The sequence below is a fragment of the Rhinopithecus roxellana genome, chromosome 10, assembly GCF_007565055.1.
Source record: "Rhinopithecus roxellana isolate Shanxi Qingling chromosome 10, ASM756505v1, whole genome shotgun sequence".
NCBI classification, from domain to species: domain Eukaryota; kingdom Metazoa; phylum Chordata; class Mammalia; order Primates; family Cercopithecidae; genus Rhinopithecus; species Rhinopithecus roxellana.
The window spans coordinates 61,625,639-61,645,325 of record NC_044558.1 but is presented as its reverse complement, the minus strand read 5'-3'; the positions used below and the strand labels follow the sequence as shown (position 1 = coordinate 61,645,325).

Genomic DNA, 19,687 nt, shown 5'->3' with positions numbered 1-19,687 from the left:
TATGGCCATCATAAACATGTCGCAGTGCTGCAGAGATTTTGTTTACGGCCAGATTTTTTTGGGGGGGGAGGGGCCTGTTCCCAACGTGTCCCCCTTTGATTTTTAAAGGGATAAAAGCAAAGGCAGCTTTGTCATGGTGAGCTACTTCTCACCATGCAGGAGTCAGGATCTGCATCTGCAGACTATACAAAGACAACACAGATTAAAAGCACAATCATCATTGAAATCACAGAGCTTCCAAGTGTTTTTATCTATTTTAATGGGTTACTAGCTGCTAATCTGTCTGCAGCTCCTTTAAGCACTCCAGTTCCTGGCATTAAGGTCAGGTGTGCCTGGGATGTTTTAAATACTTGTTTTTTTAATTTTGCAATATCCAAAAACAAAGTTTGCAGAGTGTCATTCTAGATGCTTTTTTATTCTTTCCCAAATTTTGATATTATTAAGAGCTATTAATAGTTTCCACAAATCCTTATGTTTAGCTCCTACAACGGGCCATATCATTTGAGGTTGAAGTGCCACTAAACCACCATGGTTCCAGATAATAAGAACTTTTGCCATACTTCTTACCATTTCTACCATCTTACCGTTTTGTTCAGACCATCTGAACACAGTGTGGCCATGGCACGCAGACTGAGAGGTGCAATCAAGCTAAACATCCCCTTAGAGGACCAATGAATAATGATTCCATAGGAATCGTGCAGCATGATTTTTTGGGCCTGTTCTGCAATGCAATCTTCCTAAACAAGTATGTTCATTTTTTCTAACTGGGTCCAATCCTGTTTACAAATAGGTTTTTGAGGGTGGTATATGCCTCAGTTATTGGAGCAGATTTATTATGGTAAATACTAAGATCAGAAAGCATGTGTAACTGTGTCATAGAGTGATTACATCCAGGCATTATTGCCAGCCAAGATTGATAAATATGCCCACTAGGTATAATTGTTCTCTGTGTCAGCCCTTGTTGAAGGAATACTCACGGCAATGGTGATCACCGCTATCATAGCTACCATTAGATTACTCACTGTGATTGGTTGTCCCGCTTTCCTCAGGTTTTCTTCCGCCATCTGTGACAGCTTCTTGATCTGTCCTCAGGTGGGTGGCTGTGTTCAATGGGTGTTGCTTGTGACAGCTGGCGTCCTCCTCAGCGTCAGGCTTGATATGACTGCAACTGGGGGGTCCTTGGGATCCTTCTGGAATCTCTTCCGTGGCATCTGGCTCATGATAAGGTTTCAGGTGTCTTGATGGTATCCAAATCGGCTGTTCATTTTGACCTGGAGAAACAAGCATAACCTCTACCCCAAGTTGTTATTTTACTGATTTCCCAACTTATTGTTATCGGATCTCTCCATCAAACCAGTTGTTCTGTGTCTGTCTTTGCAACTGGTATCTGTAGATGCTGTTCAGCTGCTGATAACATCTGGCCTTTGGGCAGGCTCAAAAAATTTAAAGTTAATAATGCTAGATTCAACTGTTTATGGGCTGTCCCATAATCCCTGTTTCTCCCCGTTTTTTGTTTTTGTTATCAGTTGTTCCTCTGTATGAAATCGTAACTGAGCATTTTCAATTAACTGTATGGAATGAACCATGTATGAAGAATCAGAAATCACATTAATAGGCATATCAAAAACAGTCAGTACTTCAATTACAGCTACAATCTCTGCTTCTCGTAGGGCGTCTGGAAAACTTTACTCTTCAATCCAGAATAAGAAGCTTTTTATAAAAGCTTTCTATATTTGTGCTTTCATGAGAGGGATAATAATTTTTCCAAGATCATATCTATGTAATTTGACAATCCGAGTTCTCCCAATTCCTATCATAGTAGAAATTTGATCTAAATAAGGAGTTAGAGTCCATGAATTAGTATATGGAAGAAAAAGCCACTCTACTAAGTCCTGTTCTTGGACAATAACACCAGTGGGTGAATGCTGAGTTGAAAAAATGAGCAAATCTAGAGTCTTCTCTGGATCTATTCTATTTATTTGAGCTTTATGGACTTGCTTGTCACAGTTAAAACAAACTCCAGGAAATGGAGTATTTCCTTTATCCACTCTCAGTCCTGCCATTGCCTGTGCTAGCAGAGTAGCCTTATGCAGATTACCTCCGATACCATCACAGGCCTTGATATAATCAACTAAATGTGCTTTCCCTCTGATAGGTCACAGAGCAGCCTGGCAATTGGGATTAGCATTGTTGAAAGCTAATAACTGCAGCACTATATCCTACAATCACTTTTTTTAAGAGACTCCTGTAACTGAGCTATAAAATCCACGTATGGTTCTTTTGGTCCCTGTTTTATAGCACTAAAGGAAGGGTATTGTTCTCCACATGAAGTGATTTTTTCCCAAGCTCTAATGTACACTCCTCTAAGCTGTTATATGGCATCATCCTGCATGACCACTTGTGCATCTAAACCAGCCCAGCCGCCAACCCTCAAAAGTTAGTCTGCAGTTATATTTGAGGTTGGGCCTGGGCATTGCGAGCAGCCTGAATGGAAGCTTCATCTGCCCACCAAGTTTTAAATGGTAAGAACTGAGCAGGAGTTAGACAAGCTCGAGTAAGAGCATCCCGGTCAGTAGGAATCATCTGACTGGAAACAGCAACATTCTCTAACAGTCCCATTACAGAAGGAGAACCTGGTCCATACTGATTTATAGCTTGTTTAAATTATTTGAGTAATTTAAAAGGAAATGGCTCAAATGTAGCTATATTTCCCTGTTGATCTGGGGGGTGTATTCTAACAGGGAACTACCGTTTCTAAATCACCCTCTCATCTAGCTTGCTGAATTCCTGTCTGAATAGAACTAAGAGGGGTCACTTGAGGGGCTGCTCAAACAGTCACTGGGGCAAATACTTTTCTCCCAGTGTCCTCTGGAAAAGAAAGATCTGGAGGGTCTTTTTCTTCAAAATAATAATGTGGGGGTACAGAAGGGTAAGGATGAACCTCTCCCTCCTTTGCCACTTTAGCTTTAGCTGGCAAACCTGCTCTATAACCTCTTCTGTTACTTCGTTATGCTCTCCTTCCTCCTCATCATCAGTGTGAAAAAGTTCCAAGGTGGAACGAACCAGACTCCACACTTGTCCCATCGTTACCCTGATGCTTCCGAGCTCCCCTTCTTACTCACCCGGGGTTTGCTTTAAGAGTACTTGGGTGTCCTCCAGCTAGTTCCAGGTTCTGTAACCATCACTCTGGTGACCCTTTGACCTGGATTCAAGCCCACACGATGGACACCACTTGCTGAGACCAGCTTGGTCAGGGAGACCCTAACCCAGTGGTGCTAGAGGAATTAAAGACACACACAGAAATATAGAGGTGTGAAGTGGGAAATCAGGGGTCTCACAGCCTTCAGAGCTGAGAGCCCCGAACAGATTTACCCACGTATTTATTAACAGCAAGCCAGTCATTAGCATTTTTTCTGTAGATATTAGATTAACTAAAAGTATCCCTTATGGGAAACGAAGGGATGGGCTGAAATAAAGGGATGGGTTGGGCTAGTTATCTGCAGCAGGAGCATGTCCTTAAGGCAGAGATCACTTATGCTCTTGTTTGTGGTTTAAGAATGCCTTTAGGCCGGGCGCGGTGGCTCAAGCCTGTAATCCCAGCACTTTGGGAGGCTGAGACGGGCGGATCACGAGGTCAGGAGATCAAGACCATCCTGGCTAACACTGTGAAACCCCGTCTCTACTAAAAAATACAAAAAACTAGCCGGGCAAGGTGGCGGCGCCTGTAGTCCCAGCTACTCGGGAGGCTGAGGCAGGAGAATGGCGTAAACCCGGGAGGCGGAGCTTGCAGTGAGCTGAGATCCGGCCACTGCACTCCAGCCCGGGCGACAGAGCGAGACTCCGTCTCAAAAAAAAAAAAAAAAAAAAAAAAGAATGCCTTTAAGTGGTTTTCTGCCCTGGGCAGGCCAGGTGTTCCTTGCCCTCATTCTGGTAAACCCACAACCTTCCAGCGTGGGCATTATGGCCATCATGAACGTATCACAGTGCTGCAGAGATTTTATTTATGGCCAGATTTTGGGGGACCTGTTCCCAAAAAAAAAGTCATATTTCCTCCAATAAGTGGTAAGTTGGCAGATTTACCACCCAGGAAATTAAAGTTAGTGGTATCTTTAGTTTTTGTTTGTTGTGGTTTTGTCTTTTTTATTTATTTTATTTATTTTAATTTTTGAGACAGGGTCTTGCTCTGTTGCCCAGGCTGGAGTGCAGTGGCATACTCATAGCTCCCTGCAACCTCAGACTCCTGGGCTCAAGCAGTGCTCTTGCCTCAGCCTCCCAAGTATGCATGCCACCATGCCCAGCTACTTTTAAATTTTGTATAGAAATGGGGTCTAGCTGTGTTGCCCAGGCAGGTCTCAAGCTCCTGGCCTCAGGTGATACTCCTATCTTGGCATCCGAAAGTGCTGGGATTACAGGTGTGAGCCACCACACCCAGCCAGCATCTTTAGTTGTGAAGTTCTGAATAGGCCTTAACTACTAATTCTTGTGACAATAACTTCCTTTTCTTTACACTTATATTTGTACAATATAACCCCAGTCCCCACATTTGCCATTAGTGCACATGAAGAAACTGAACTCCACTTGTAATTTTATTGGTGACTTACACGTGGATTATTCTCAAACTTGGCTTGAGACAAAGCAATTCCAGGCAAGTGGTCACTTTGCTTTATGGTCCAGTATTGGCTGTCTTCAGTCTGAAGGAGAACTTCGGGTTGTTTAATTGTTCATGAGATACCATTTCTGTAAGAGTTGGCACTTACATACGCTCTGCTCTTGAGCTTACTTTTTACTTTTTAGGAGGAAGTTGATACCATTAGAGAAAATATGTCAAATAATAATCATACTTGTCGGATTATCTAGACTTCTGGGCTTTACCTGTATTTCACTGGATCTTACCTCTTCTGGTCTTTCTTTGGTCATGGTGAAATTGTTACAGGATCTTTGGGGTGTCACTTTTCTGGCCAGAAACCTCTGTGGCCAGTGATGCCTTTGCCTGAGTTCTTGTCCTGCATCCAGGAAGAATGACGTATGCAAAGAAGTAGAAGGTGAACAAGATGAAGAGGAGCTTTATTGAGTGTTACAGCAGCTCAGCGGAGACCCACAGTGGGTACCTCCTCTCTGTAGGCAGGTCATCTCCTACAGAGCGTTCAGCTCTCAACAGAGAGGAGGCCCTGTAGAGGATGGTTCCTCTCTGTCAGCAGGTCGTTCCATTGTCTCTGCAGCTCTCAGCGGAGAATGTGGCTCCTCTCTGCAGCAGGTTGTCCCTGTCCTCTCTCCATCCCTGCCCCGCTCTGGCTGAGCCAGGGACTTTTGTCGACCTCAGAGGAGAGAAAGTGTGTGCCAGTTGGTCCGTGGGTGGCCATGGGTGGGCCTGGAAAAGGCACCACAAGTCCCTACCTGAGTATGCTGGACTAGCAGCCTGGCCCCCAGCCTTCAGAAGGCCCTCCCTGGCCTGAAGGTGGGGCCTAACCAGGGACCTGTTCCCTTCTGCCCAGAATTTGCTTGTCTCCTGCTGCCATTCATAGCACCCTGGCTCAGCCAACTTGGCTGAGACCGGAGCAGGCGCAGACAGCAGAGAGAAGCCAGACAGCAGGAGCAGGCACTTCCTAGCCTGTGAGGGCAGGGAGGCCTTCCTATGGCCTCAAGAGTACAGGGATGCCTGAGTGTGCAGCTATGGTTTGGGCAGCTGCAGCTGGGAGATGGGGTCTCCTGCCTGCTTCATGGAGCGGGAGGTCTGAGTCTACAGCCAGTTTTGGCAGTGGCACCTGGGGAGTTCCTGCCCCAACTCAGAAGAGGTAGGGCTCCTGCTCACCCACCCCCAACCCCACCCCCTGCCCACTTTCAGGCTCCACTGAGTGTGTATCCCTGGTGGCCTAGTGGCGCCTCCTTGCTGAAGCCAGTGTGATGGCAGCAGCAAGCCATCTGGAGTGGCTGCTGCCATCAAAATGTGAATAATATTGTTACTCAGCTTGCTTTATGTATGTGTAAGGCATATCAGTAGATTATAGCAAGAATCTGAGATCCTTAGAAGAAAGACTATATCTCAAGATACTGTTAAAATAATAGCAACTTGAGAACTAGTATATTTGATGAGTTACACAGCACTAGTGTAAAGCCTAAAACCTGGACTCGCTTTGATTCTACAGTAGGATTTACTGTGTGACTTTGGGCAAGGAGTAGTACCATGACTGATTTTCTCATCAATATAAGATTAAGAGAAGATATTCTGGGAGGGATTATAATTCCATTTTTCTCCTCGCTTGTCAGAGGGAATAATTTGCCATTATGTTAACAAAAGAAAGATACAAGCAATCCAAAACTGTTAAGTTTTTGGTTGTTGAATTTGGATACAAATTCAGTAGCCCCCATGAGAATCCTTAGACTTGGGTTCCACCACCTCAGGCTCAGCTATTTCTATGTCATTCTCAGTGCCTAAAAACAACTTTTGCCTAATTTTCGAAGCCAGCAAAAACAATAACAAAAACCCGTAGTATTTACAAATATGTCATTTGTACTGTAAATAACATACTTTTTCTAAAATATACCTACACTTGTCTCTGTAGTGAGCAGCCTAGAATTTGAGCACAGGCTTTTCTATGATAGAAATAATCTGCTCATGAATAATTGTATCAAATTCACTTCAGTGCATCTAAGAGCCTTACTGTGTGTTCATGTTAGCTCTGCCAAACCTCTTTAGATAGGACCCAAGGTGGTGAGCTTTTAATAATTTTCACTCCACAATAGTGTAATTGTGAAGGTCTAGCTTATGTATTTAGTATCGTACAGTTTGATAAATCAACGCGTTGTTGTTATATTGAGATGGTTATTCATTTTTTTACCAGTCTCTTGCACTAGACTGTAAATCTCTAAGAGGGCATGTGTCTTGTTCACTGTTGCATCCTAGTGTATCTCAATGCCTGCAGCAGTACATGGATATACAAAACACCTCTTAGAGACCTTGGTGACCTTTCTTTTGTATGTATACCAAGAAGCAGAATTGCTGGATCATATGGTAGTTCTATGTTTTATCTTTTTTTTTTTTTTTTTTTTTTTTGAGGCGGAGTCTCGCTCTGTCGCCCGGACTGGAGTGCAGTGGCCAGATCTCAGCTCACTGCAAGCTCCGCCTCCCGGGTTTACACCATTCTCCTGCCTCAGCCTCCCGAGTAGCTGGGGACTACAGGCGCCCGCCACCTCGCCCGGCTAGTTTTTGTATTTTTAGTAGAGACGGGGTTTCACCGTGTTAGCCAGGATGGTCTCGATCTCCTGACCTTGTGATCCGCCCGTCTCGGCCTCCCAAAGTGCTGGGATTACAGGCTTGAGCCACCGCGCCCGGCCCTATGTTTTATCTTTTAAGGAACCAACATGTGGTTTTTACTGGGGCTGTACCACTTTGCATTTCCACTAGCAGTGCTCCTGAATTCCAATTTTTCCACATTCTTGCCACATGTGTTGTTTTCTTTTTTTTTTTTTTAAATAAATAAATATGTACTCTGGGTATAAATATAATCAGAACTTTAAACCAAATTCTAAAACATTTAGTACAGTATGATCTTCAGGTTAAATTATAAACTAACAGCAGAATGAGACTGTGTTTTAAAGCTTGTCAAGACACCTGTTCAAGTTTGATTTAATACATGGAATAATCAGGCTCAGCTATTTCTGTGTCATTCTCAGTGCCTGAAAACAACTTTTGCCTAATTTTTGAAGCCAGCAAAAACAATAACAAAACCCGTAGTATTTACAAATATGTCATTTGTACTGTAAATAACATACTTTTTCTAAAATATACCTGAATGTGTGCTATTTGAAATAATTCCAACCAGCCTGACCAACATGGTGAAACCCTGACTCTACTAAAAATACAAAAATTAGCCGAGCATGGTATTGCATGCCTGTAATCCCAGCTACTCGGCAGGCTGAGGCAGGAGAATGGCTTGAACCTGGGAGGCGGAGGTTGTAATGAGCTGAGATCACACCATTGTATTCCCAGCCTGGGCAACAGAGCGAGACAGTCTCCAAAAAAAAAAAAAAAAAAGTAATTCCAAAAAAAAAAACTTCTGAAATGGTTCCTGATGTGAGTGAAATAAATAACAAAGCTCAAGCTCAAGGCTTCCTCTCTTTTTTTTTTTTTTTTTGAGGTGGAGTCTTGCTCTGTCGCCCAGGTTGGGGAGTGGCAAAGTGGCACATTCTCGGCTCACTGCAACCTCTGCCTCCCGGCTTGAAGCAGTTCTCTTGCTTCATCCTCCCTGGTAGCTGGAATTACAGGTGTGTGCCACCATGCCTGGCTAATTTTTGTATTTTTAGTAGAGACGGGGTTTCACCATGTTCACTGGTCTCGAACTCCTGACCTCCAGTTATCTACCTGCCTCAGCCTCCCAAAGTGCTGGGATTACAGATGTGAGCCACTGCACCCAGCCTAGGCTTCCTCATATTCTTTATGAATCTTGCCTGAGAATTTTTTTTTTTTATCTGAACACCCAGGATGAGAGATTTTTTTTTTTTTTTTTGAGGCGGAGTCTCACTCAGTTGCCCAGGCTGGAGTGCAGTGGCGTGATCTTGGCTCACTGCAAGCCCCGCCTCCCAGGTTCACACCATTCTCCTGCCTCAGCCTCCTGAGTAGTTGGGACTGCGGGCACCCGCCACCATGCCCGGCTAATTTTTTTGTATTTTCAGTAGAGATGGGGTTTCACCGTGTTAGCCAGGATGGTCTTGATCTCCTGACCTCATGATACGCCCGTTTCGGCCTCCCATAGTGCTGGGATTACAGGCATGAGCCACCGCGCCTGGCCAGATTAGAGAATATTTAACAGCACTTTTTCCTTAAAAATGTATTTCTGATAGAATACATGCTCTTGTATCACAGCTAAGTATTAATAAAAAGATGAAATCCTGCCTTATTTCCTACCAATAGAATCAGGTAAATCTTAAGCTTTCTTTTCATGAAAAAATAAGAGTTTAAAAATCACTATTGCTGATAGGAATTAAAAATTACTTTCTATATAATACTAAGAGACATTTAGGCTCCAGTTGATTAAAGTAAGGTTTTGAATCTACTTGAGGTGTTGGTTTAAGTTTAAAAAGGCAATATCAGCTAGTGAGTAGACAAATTAAGATGTTAGATTATTGCTTTCTCTTTTTGGTGACCTCATGTCATAGAATATAAATGCAAAATTGTCATTTGTGCCCTCCTGACCTGTATAGACCATCTCAGTGCCTCCCATGCCCTCTGGCTTAAGTAAGTAGTGGCCAGTGCTGGTCATTGGGCAACACTAGCAGGAAATTCAGAGGAAGGGAGGAGAGTGAGGTAGGAACATTTATTCCTCTAATCTTTCTCTGACAGGTAGCTGTGGGCTTGAGTGTGACCTTTGGCCCTCTCTATACCAGATGAAACAAAAATAAAAGGGCCCTTTCTGTCTTTGGCTCCTGTAACTGCTCCCTCCTCACATTCAAGTCTCAATTAGCAATGCACATTGCTTAAAAGCCAGCAAAACGATAACAAGAGGTACAGCCCTATCTTGGGTGGTTTCCCTACTCTCTGCTAGCACATTTGAAAATAGTCCTGTTATTAAACTCTGTTAAGATTGCAACAGTTTGAGTATGCCATTCGCTTCCTGTTTGGAATCCTGACTGAAATAACTGCTTTATGTATTTTTAATCATTATCCTAACAGTATTCCAGATAAATCCTAATTATACTAATTTGTTTTGGCCAATAATTGAGTGTTTGCAGAACTACCCTTTGTTTTTTGTTTGTTTCTTGAGACAGGATCTCTCTCTGTCACCCAGGCTGGAGTACAGTGGTGCATTCACGACTCATTGCAGCCTCAACCTCCCAGGCTACAGCTCTCTTCCCACCTCAGCCTCCCAATTAGCTGGGACTATAGAAACATGCCACCATGTCTGGCTAATTTTTCTCCTTTTTGTAGAGGCAGGGTTTCATCATATTACCCAGGCTGCTCTCGAACTTCTGGGCTCAAGCGATCCACTTGCCTTGGCCTCCCAAAATGTTGGGATTACAGGCGTGAACCACCATACCCAGCCTACCCTTTGTCTTCCTTGCAGTTTGTGTCATCTAGTATGTTGTTAAAGGAAAAAAAACAAAACAAAAAACAGAGCTAGATGTGTATAAGAGGCTAGTAATAGAACCCAAAATGCTGTTTTATGTTCCCTCTTTTCCCTAAAAGAGATTGGTGGTTTGATTGACGAATAAGTGGATTATTGATGTCCTCTGTATCATCCCACTGCTCATTACTCTTTGGGGGAGGATACATTCTTTTTTTTTTCTTTTTTTTTTTTTTTTTGAGAAGGTTCTAAATAGTGCTTTGGTTTTATAAGATCTTTGTTTTTGTAGACTATGTCTCTTTTCATTTAATAAAGATAATTGGGAGTTAACCATATTTATAGTCATCTAGAAAACTCAAGCTTAAATACTGAGTTTGTGTAAGTGTTACCCGATTTTTCATTAGAGTAACAGTCTAGAAATGGCCAGTATTAACAAAAGTTCAATCTAAATTAATTCAAGGTTCAAGATTAAGCCGTGAAAGAATCTTTAATTGAAACATATCTGTAATAACAGCAAAATAATTTGGAAAGTGTACTAGAGTATTACCGTGGTTTTTTTGTACCCCTTTTCTCAACATTTTTCATTTTACTTGCCTTGTTGAAATTCTGTTACTAAGCTACTTCCAAGTACAGTGCAGAGATCAGTAATATTGTTATCACCTGGGAGTAAAAATCTCCTGCCATAGGCCAGACTGCTGAATCACAACCTACATTTTAGCATAAGATTCCCTAGGTGGTAAGTATGCACATCAGAATTTGAAAAGCACTTTAACCATCTCCTGAGATTGTATCTTACTGGGTTAAAACAAAGCTATTGAGTATTAAAACTGAAGTAATTTATTGATCACATAGTCAGGGGTAAAGAAAGTGATTAAATTTGCATATGGCCTTTTTCTTTGTAAGTACAGATAAACCAAAATCTTTTTTTGTAATCAATCATATTGAACTGAGTTTTTCTAAAACCTACAACTTGGATACCTTGCTTCATCAAGCTTTGTATTAGGGACACACACATGAATGTATTCACGGGTTTATAGTCTACAAACATAACACATATGGTTCCATCTAGAAGAGGAAATTACTTTGTGTTATTAATGCTACAGAAGCTTCCATCCCACTCACATTTTCAGATTCTTTAGTGTTAAATTTTACCATGGGGAGCTATTTACTTGCAACATTTTTAGAGGACCTTAAGGTGGGATAATTAACAACAATATCAAGGATTACAGGACAGTCTAATATAGTTGATGTACTTAGGGTTTACCTCAAGCTGTGACAGTTTTTATTAAAATTAAAATTTTGTATTATAAGTTTAATTCAGAAGGCAGTTATAAGTTATCTATGTAACAGAATTTGCCAAATAGCAACTAAGCTGTTAATTGTTTTATGGGACAAAAGCAGCCAGTCTTGGCCCTTCTGTCTTAGGGATGGATTATATTTGAATCGTGTTGAATATATTTTTCCTTTCTTATTCTTTCAGATTCATCAGGATTCATCTTTGATTTGCAGTCCAATACTGTACTGGCCCAGGGAGGGGCTTTTGAGAACATGAAAGAGAAGGTAAGACTAGTCACTATGGATAGTAAACTTGACTGTCATAGGAAAAGTTAGGTACTAATATGACTAGTGGCTACCACAAACTCATTATAAGAGTGAAATTTTTTTTTCTTTTTTTGGGGAGTCTCGCCCTGTCACCCAGGCTGGAGGCCAGTGGTGTGATCTCGGCTCTCTGCAAGCTCCCCTTCCTGGGTTCACGCCATTCTCCTGCCTCAGCCTCCTGAGTAGCTGGGACTACAGGCGCCCGCCACCACGCCCGGCTGATTTTTGTTTTTTTGTATTTTTAGTAGAGACGGGGTTTCACCGTGTTAGCCAGGATGGTCTCGATCTCCTGACCTTGTGTTCCGCCCACCTTGGCCTCCCAAAGTGCTGGAACTACAGGCATGAGCCACTGTGCCTGGCCGAGAGTGAAATTTTAAGAATAAAACAATGCCACTATATATCAGAGAGTGATGGCCATAAATAGGTTCTGATTGCACAGAACCTATTAACAGAACCTATTAAATGCAAACATTTTCTTTGCCTGTCTCTATGTATATTCTAAATTCTCTTGAAGATATTCAGTATTAATTAGTTTATTAATATTTATATGTCTGAGTGTATCTCATTTGGCAACACTTCTTAAGGAACAATCTGAATAGGATCTTCCCAAGTACTTGAAGAGCATTCTTAAGTCCAGGAGGCTTCAGAGCCAAGACAAGAAATAGGTCTTTTGTGGGATTTTTTGAGACAGAGTCCAACCCAGGTTGGAGTGCAGTGGCATGATCTCAGCTCACTGCAATCTCCGCCTCCTGGGTTCAAGTGATTCTCATGCCTCAGCCTCCTGAGTAGCTGGGATTACAGGGGTGCACCACCATGCCCAGCTAATTTTTGTATTTGTAGTGGAGACAAGGTTCTCCATGTTGGCCAGGGTGGTCGCAAACTCCTGGCCTCAAGTAATCCACCCACCTCAGCCTCCCAGAGTGCTGGGATAGCCACCACACCCGGCCAGAAGTAGATCTTCTAAGGAGCATTCTTTTGGAAGAAAACCAAGTGGTTTTAGTAATGTAACCCTCAACGAGCTATACTGAGAAAAACATAAAACAAAAGCTTTATGTGCTTTCTGTCTTTTTTTTTTTTTTTTGAGACAGAGTCTTGCTTTGTTGCCCAGGCTGGAGTGCAGTGACACAATCTCAGCTCCCTTTAGCCTCCACCTCCCGGGTTCAAGTGATTCTCATGTCCCACCCTCCTGAGTAGCTGGAACTACAGGCATGTGCCACCATGCCTGGATAGTTTTTTATTTTTAGTAGAGACGGGGTTTTGCCATGTTGGCCAGGCTGGTCTCAAACTCCTGACCTCAAGCAATCTGCCCGCCTCGGCCTCCCAAAGTGCTGGGATTATAGGCATGAGCAACCGCACCCGGCCTCTCTGTCTTACTTTAAAAAATAATTGTTGACTATGGAGTCCTGTACAGTGGTTGAGTACTATACATACTCGTATTTTTAAATTATCAGAACCTTACCTTTATCGTAGAGTCTGTAAGTTTGGTGTTTTTTTATTTTTATTTTTTTTAATGAGACGGAGTTTCACTCTGTCACCCAGGCTGGAGCGCAGTGGCATGATCTCATGATCTCAGCTCACTGCAACCTCTGCCTCCCGGGTTCAAGTGATTCTCCTGCCTCAGCCTCCCATGTAGCTGGGGCTACAGGCACGTGCCACCACGCCTGGCTAAGTTTTTATATTTTTAATAGAGGGGGCGTCTCACCATATTAGCCACGATGGTCTCGATCTCCTGACCTCGTGATCCACCCGCCTCGGCCTCCCAAAGTGCTGGAATTATAGGCCTGAGCCACCACTCCTGGCGGAGTCTGTTAAGTTTTGCCTACACTTCCATTTTTTAGGGATCATTACTATGATTGATACATATTAAGTTGCTCATCTCAAAAATGTATTAGCCTTCGTTGAACTACAGATTGTATACCTTGTCACTTGTATGGTTTTTTTATTTTTGTTTTTATTTTTATTTTTTGAAACAGAGTCTCCCTCTGTTGCCCAGGCTGGAGTGCAATGGCGCAATCTCGGCTCACTGCAACCTCTGCCTCCCAGGTTCAAGCGATTCTCCTGCCTCAGCGCCCCCGACCTGAAGACATTTTTAAATATAAAATACCTAGAAATAGCCGGGTGCGGTGGCTAATGCCTGTAGTCCCACCACTTTGGGAGGCCAAGGTGGGCAGATCACCTGAGGTCGGGAATTTGAGACCAACCTGACCAACATGGAGAAGCCCCGTCTCTACTAAAAATACAAAAAAGAAATTAGCTGAGCATAGTGGCACATGCCTGTAATCCCAGCTACTTACGAGGCTGAGGCAGGAGAATTGCTTGAATCCGGGAAGTGGAGGTTGCTGTGAGCCGAAATCACGCCATTGCACTGCAGCCTAGGCAGCAAGAGTAAAACTCCATCTCAAAAAAAAAAACACCTAGAAATACGGGATGAAAGATAATATACATCATTTTGAATGTATAGCTGAATATAAGAAGTAAGGGAAATCCCTAGAGGGTACTAAAAACCAGAATAGTGAGCTTGAACTATTAATAGGTAACTGTGGCATGTTTTGCCAGTCTCAGTAACACAAGGGTTTTACCACACAGTGCCATTAAGCCCAGTAATGTCAGCACTTTTGGGAGGCTGAGGTGGGAGGATCCCTTGATCTCAGGAGTTTGAAATCAGCCTAGGCAACATAGTGAGACCTCATCTTTACAAAAAATAAAAATAGCTGGATGTGGTGGCACATGCCTGTGGTCCCAGCTACTCAGGAGGCTGAGGCTGCAGTGAGCCGAGATCACAACACTGAACTCCAGCCTGGGTGACACAGCAAGACTGTCTCAAACAAAACCAAAAAACCCAAACAAAAAGATTGGAACTGAGGTCTTATGTAAGCTTGCCATTTTAAAAATATTTCACCTTCATGCCGGGCGCGGTGGCTCAAGCCTGTAATCCCAGCACTTTGGGAGGCCGAGACGGGCGGATCACAAGGTCAGGAGATCGAGACCATCCTGGCTAACATGGTGAAACCCCGTCTCTACTAAAAATACAAAAAACTAGCCGGGCGAGGTGGTGGGCGCCTGTAGTCCCATCTACTCGGGAGGCTGAGGCAGGAGAATGGCGTAAACCCAGGAGGCGGAGCTTGCAGTGAGCTGAGATCCGGCCACTGCACTCTAGCCTGGGCGACAGAGCGAGACTCTGTCTCAAAAAAATATATATATATATATTTCACCTTCAGGGAAAGGATAAAGTAGAATAAATCTGCCCACTGACTTTTTTTTCTTTTTTTTTATTTTAATGGAGGCGGAGGTTGGAGGCGGAGGTCTGTCAGGGTTGGAGTATAGTGGTAAGATCTTGGCTCACTGCAACCTCTGCCTCCCAGGTTCAAGCAATTCTGTCGCACCCTCCCAGGTAGCCGGGATTAGAGACGTGCACCACCACGCCTGGCTAATTTTTGTATTCTTAATAGAGACAGGGTTTCACCATGTTGGACAGGCTGGTCTTGAACTCCTGACCTCACTCGAGTGATCTGCTTGCCTCAGCCTCCCAAAGTGCTGGGATTACAAGCATGAGCCACCGCGCCTGGCTCCACTGACTTTTGAACACAATATTCTTACTATGTGGGTTTACAGAGATACATTTAAAGGGTAAAAAGAATTGTAAATCTTAAATTTTATCCAATGGTTTTATCATTAGTAATATAATGGTAATATTATATTGTAGGGTTGTTATTATTTTGAGTATTATAAAATAAAGCAAATCAGTGAATAACGTTTTTAGGAACTAGAACTTCTGGTTAAGAGAGAAGAGATACATGTTTAAAATAAGATGAGAAAAGATCTTTTAATAGTACATTTGAATTGAAGATGTCAATGTGAGCTCATTATTTTACAAAAAACATCTCCTAGATTGATCTACGAAAGAGTCTAAAAACGATGACTCCACAATAGCAATAAGCACACCTAGCTCCTAGATACTGGTTTGTCTTTTTTTTTTTCTTTTTGAGACGGAGTCGGAGTCTTACTCCGTCACCTAAGCTGGAGTTCAGTGGCATGATCTCGACTCAGTGCAAGCTCCGCCTCCCAGGTTCACGCCGCTCTCCTGCCTCAGCCTCCCGAGTAGCTGGGACTACAGGTGTCCGCCACCACACCCGGCTAATTTGTTTGTATTTTTAGGAGAGACGGGGTTTCACAGTGTTAGCCAGGATGATCTCGATCTTCTGACCACTTGATCCACCCACCTCAGCATCTGCCCACCTCTGCTGCCCAAAGTGTTGGGATTACAGGTGTGAGCCACCGCTGCTGGCCGCTCCTAGATACTGGTTTCTAACTATTAAAAGGAACCAGAGCTTCTTTGAGAAATAATTAATTTTGCATTCTGCAGTAAGACAAGAAATAAAAATTGTAAGAATTGGAAAGGCAGAAAAAAACTGCTGTTATTTGGCCAGGGGCAGTGACTCATGCCTGTGATCCCAGCACTTTGGGAGGCTGAGGCAGGACGATCACTTGAGGCCCGGAGTTCAAGACCAGCCTGGGCAACATAAGGGGACCCCCATCTCTACAAAAAATATTTGTAGCCAGGCCTGGTGGCACCTGCCTGTAGTCCCAGCTATTCAGGAGGCTGAGGTGGGAGCATCGCTTGAGCCCAGAAGTTAAGTATTGCAGTGAGCTATGAATGCACTACTGCACTGCAGCCTGAGTGACACAGTGAGACCCTGTCTCAAAAAACACATGAAACCCCTTCTGTTTTTTATAGGCAATACAGTTATCTACATAGAAAATCCAAGAAAGCAACAAATTAATAGGACTAATAAGAGTTCATCAAGGTTGCTGGATATAAAATGGATATATAAACATGAAAACAAAATATACAATTATTGTAAATTTTGTATGCATGTGTGTGTGTGTGTGTGTGTGTGTGTATTTTTTTCTTTCTTTTTTTTTTTTTTGAGACCGAGTTTTGCTCTTTCGCCCAGGTTGGAGTGCAGTGGCATAATCTTGGCTCATGGCAACCTCTGCCTTCTGGTTTCAAGCAGTTCTCCTGCCTCAGCCTCCAGAGTAGCTGGGATTACAGGTGCGCACCACCACACCCAGCTAACTTTTGTATTTTTAGTAGAGACGGGGTTTCACCATGTTTGCCAGGCTGATCTCAAACTCCTGACCTCATGATCCACCCTCCTGGGTCTCCCAAAGTGCTGGGATTACAGGCATGAGCCACTGCGCCTGGCCTTTTTTTTTTTTTTTTTTAATTGAGATGGAGCCTTACTCTGTTGCCTAGGCTGGAGTGCAATGGTGCTATCTCGGCTCACTGCAACTTCCACCTCCCAGGTTCAAGCGATTCTCCTGCCTCAACCCCCTGAGTATCTGGGATTACAGGCGTGCGCCGCCATGCCCAGCTAATTTTTGTAGAGACAGGGTTTCTCCTTGTTGGTCAGGCTGGTCTCAAACTCCTGATCTTGTGATCCACTCGCCTCGGCCTCCCCAAAGTGCTGGGGATTACAGACATTAGCCAGCGTGCCCGGCCGTATATTTTTAGTCTCAAAAAATATGAAATACAGGCCAGGTATAGTGGCTCAAGGCCTATAATCCCAGCACTTTGGGAGGCGGAGGCAGGTAGATCACTTGAGGCCAAGAGTTTGAGACCAGCCTGGCCAACAGCAAAACCCCATCTCTACTAAAAATACAAAAATTAACTGGGCATGATGGTGCATGCCTGTAATCCTGGCTACTCAGGAGGCTGGGGCGTAAGAATCGCTTGAACCGGGGAGGTGGAGGTTGCATATAGCTGAGATCATGCCACTGCACTCCAGCCTGGGTGACAGAGTGAGACTGTCTCAAAATAAATAAATAAGAGATGCATTTATCAACATGGAAAAAATCTAAAAAAAAATGCCACGTGAAAAATACAAATTGAAGATAAATACATATGATATAATATTTATGTATTTATGTAATGCAAAATAATAGTGTATATTACCTATGGATATATGCACATATCATAAAAATGCAAAAGCATGTATGGAAATAATACCAAGTTCAGGGTAGAAATCTCTAGTGAGACGAAGAAGGGAAATAGGACTTATTAGGTGTTCGTGGGGGCTTCAATTGTATTTATTTTGTTTTAGTAAACTCAGTGTCATGCAGTGCGTGTTAATTATGTTTTATATGCCTGAAATAGTTTATAATTTAAATTTGTATAAATTATCTTTATTTTACAATTAAACGATACAAGGTAAAATATATTTCAAAAAATCTTACACAAAAATCTAAGTTGTTTTTGTTGCTAGTTCATTTAACTTTCCATCTTTCTCTACAGTATGCTAAAAATGAGGAAATGTTGATGCTACATTAATACCTGATACCGAAATTAAACCACCTTTTCTTTATATGAAATCTAGCATATAACTTCTATTTCTAGCAATGTTCTGCATTTCTAAGTTTTGAAATTAATTTTTCACATGCTGGTATCACTCATCTATTAATAATTCCCAGTGAGATGGTTGTATGTACTGTCGCTGATGCTAAAGAGTGATACATATTGTTAAAAATGAAATATCACTCTTTTCGTTATTCTCTGTATAGGCCTCAGCTGCCTAGTGACCTACTAAATGTTAGAATTAAATGACCCCGTCATCTTTTCCAGATAAATGCGGTACGTGCAATAGTTCCCAATAAGAGCAACAATGAAATCATCCTGGTTTTGCAGCACTTTGATAACTGTGTGGACAAAACAGTACAAGCATTCATGGAAGGTAATCCTGACTTAGTTTTAAAAATAAATTTATATTTGTTCAAATAGAATTTGCTTCAGACTTTTATAACACTCAGCAATCCAGTAATTCAGAGATGATATAGCAGACCCCATGAACACATAACATACCATGACATTTGACAATACCTCTTTCAGCCCTAGAAGCTGAAATAAGCTATGTGGTGTCTATAGTAAGAGACAAGCTGAGAAAATTCCATCGTTTTGCGCTAAATGTTCTCTAATGGCATTTAAGAGGAAATCATGTGGCCGGTGGTATAAGGGACTTGATTGGAGTTGGGTTGAATAAGAATTTAAGAGACTTTTAATAACAAAGTAGTGATTCAGTGGCTCACCAACAGATGGCAAATTCAGGGACTCAGTATTGTCTTGCGGATTCTAATATCATTAGTTTGGCTGTGGCAAGTGACTCAAATGTGTGGGTTTGAATTTCCTTATCTAATGTGTAGAAGAATGGCAGGCTTAGTCAACCCTTCAGATTTATGGCATTGAGAAGTATTTTATAAACTTCCTTCCATGTAACCTGTTGGAGAAAAACTATCTGAAGCTATTGCATCTTTGAATAACAACATCAGGTTAGGTCTCCCTGTTTTTGTTTTCCTGAGTCTGCCAGCATAGGATACACAGGTTTGAATACCATAAGGTTTTTCTTTATTTTCATCTTCTTAAAAAATAATGTTAGTGTTTGGGTAATGTGCAGCTGTCTCCAAAACAATATAGCCAAGGTGGTGTGTAACTGGAGGGGAAAGGATGGCACACTTGGCTAAAACCAGTGTGCCATCCCCTTTGTATTTGGTATAAGATGTATAGATAAGAAAATCTTCAAAATGGCCCAGCTACATTAGTCTCTTCTTAGAAGAACTTACTGAGGAAATTACTTGAAGAGGAGGGTCTAAGTAGGCAGGTATTCCAAAAGGGAAGCATGGCATGATTATCTCATTATATTACTCTAGACCCGATCCTTAATTTTTACTGTTAGGAGCTTTGTAAATTCTCCAGCAATTACAAAATGGGAGGACACTGACTCCTGCTTTACTACTGTGTGTGTGGTAGGAGACAAAATCTGTAACTGGTTTCTCTTACAGGTAGTGCCAGTGAAGTACTCAAAGAATGGACAGTAACAGGCAAGAAAAAGGTAAAATGAATTACATTTAAAAACATGATGTTGATATTATTTCTTAAAATTTAGGCTCTGCAAAAATATTTGAAAGAAAAGGTTTACATACATATCTTCAGTTTACCTGGTTAAAAAACATCTTTGGCCAGGTGCAGTGGCTCACAC

The 19,687-nt window shown here is 42.3% G+C and overlaps 1 protein-coding gene across 9 annotated transcripts in view; it reads left to right on the top strand.

Annotated features, from left to right (window-relative positions):
• SPATS2 (spermatogenesis associated serine rich 2) overlaps positions 1 to 19,687 on the top strand; it is a 167,630-nt gene that overhangs the window by 110,455 nt on the left and 37,488 nt on the right. For all 9 annotated transcript variants that reach the window (XM_030939259.1, XM_030939266.1, XM_030939261.1 and 6 more), the window contains 3 exons: positions 11,539 to 11,618; positions 18,280 to 18,388; positions 19,491 to 19,540. In XM_030939259.1, coding sequence (XP_030795119.1) covers positions 11,539 to 11,618; positions 18,280 to 18,388; positions 19,491 to 19,540 — 239 coding nt within the window. The remainder of the gene's footprint in view (positions 1 to 11,538; positions 11,619 to 18,279; positions 18,389 to 19,490; positions 19,541 to 19,687) is intronic.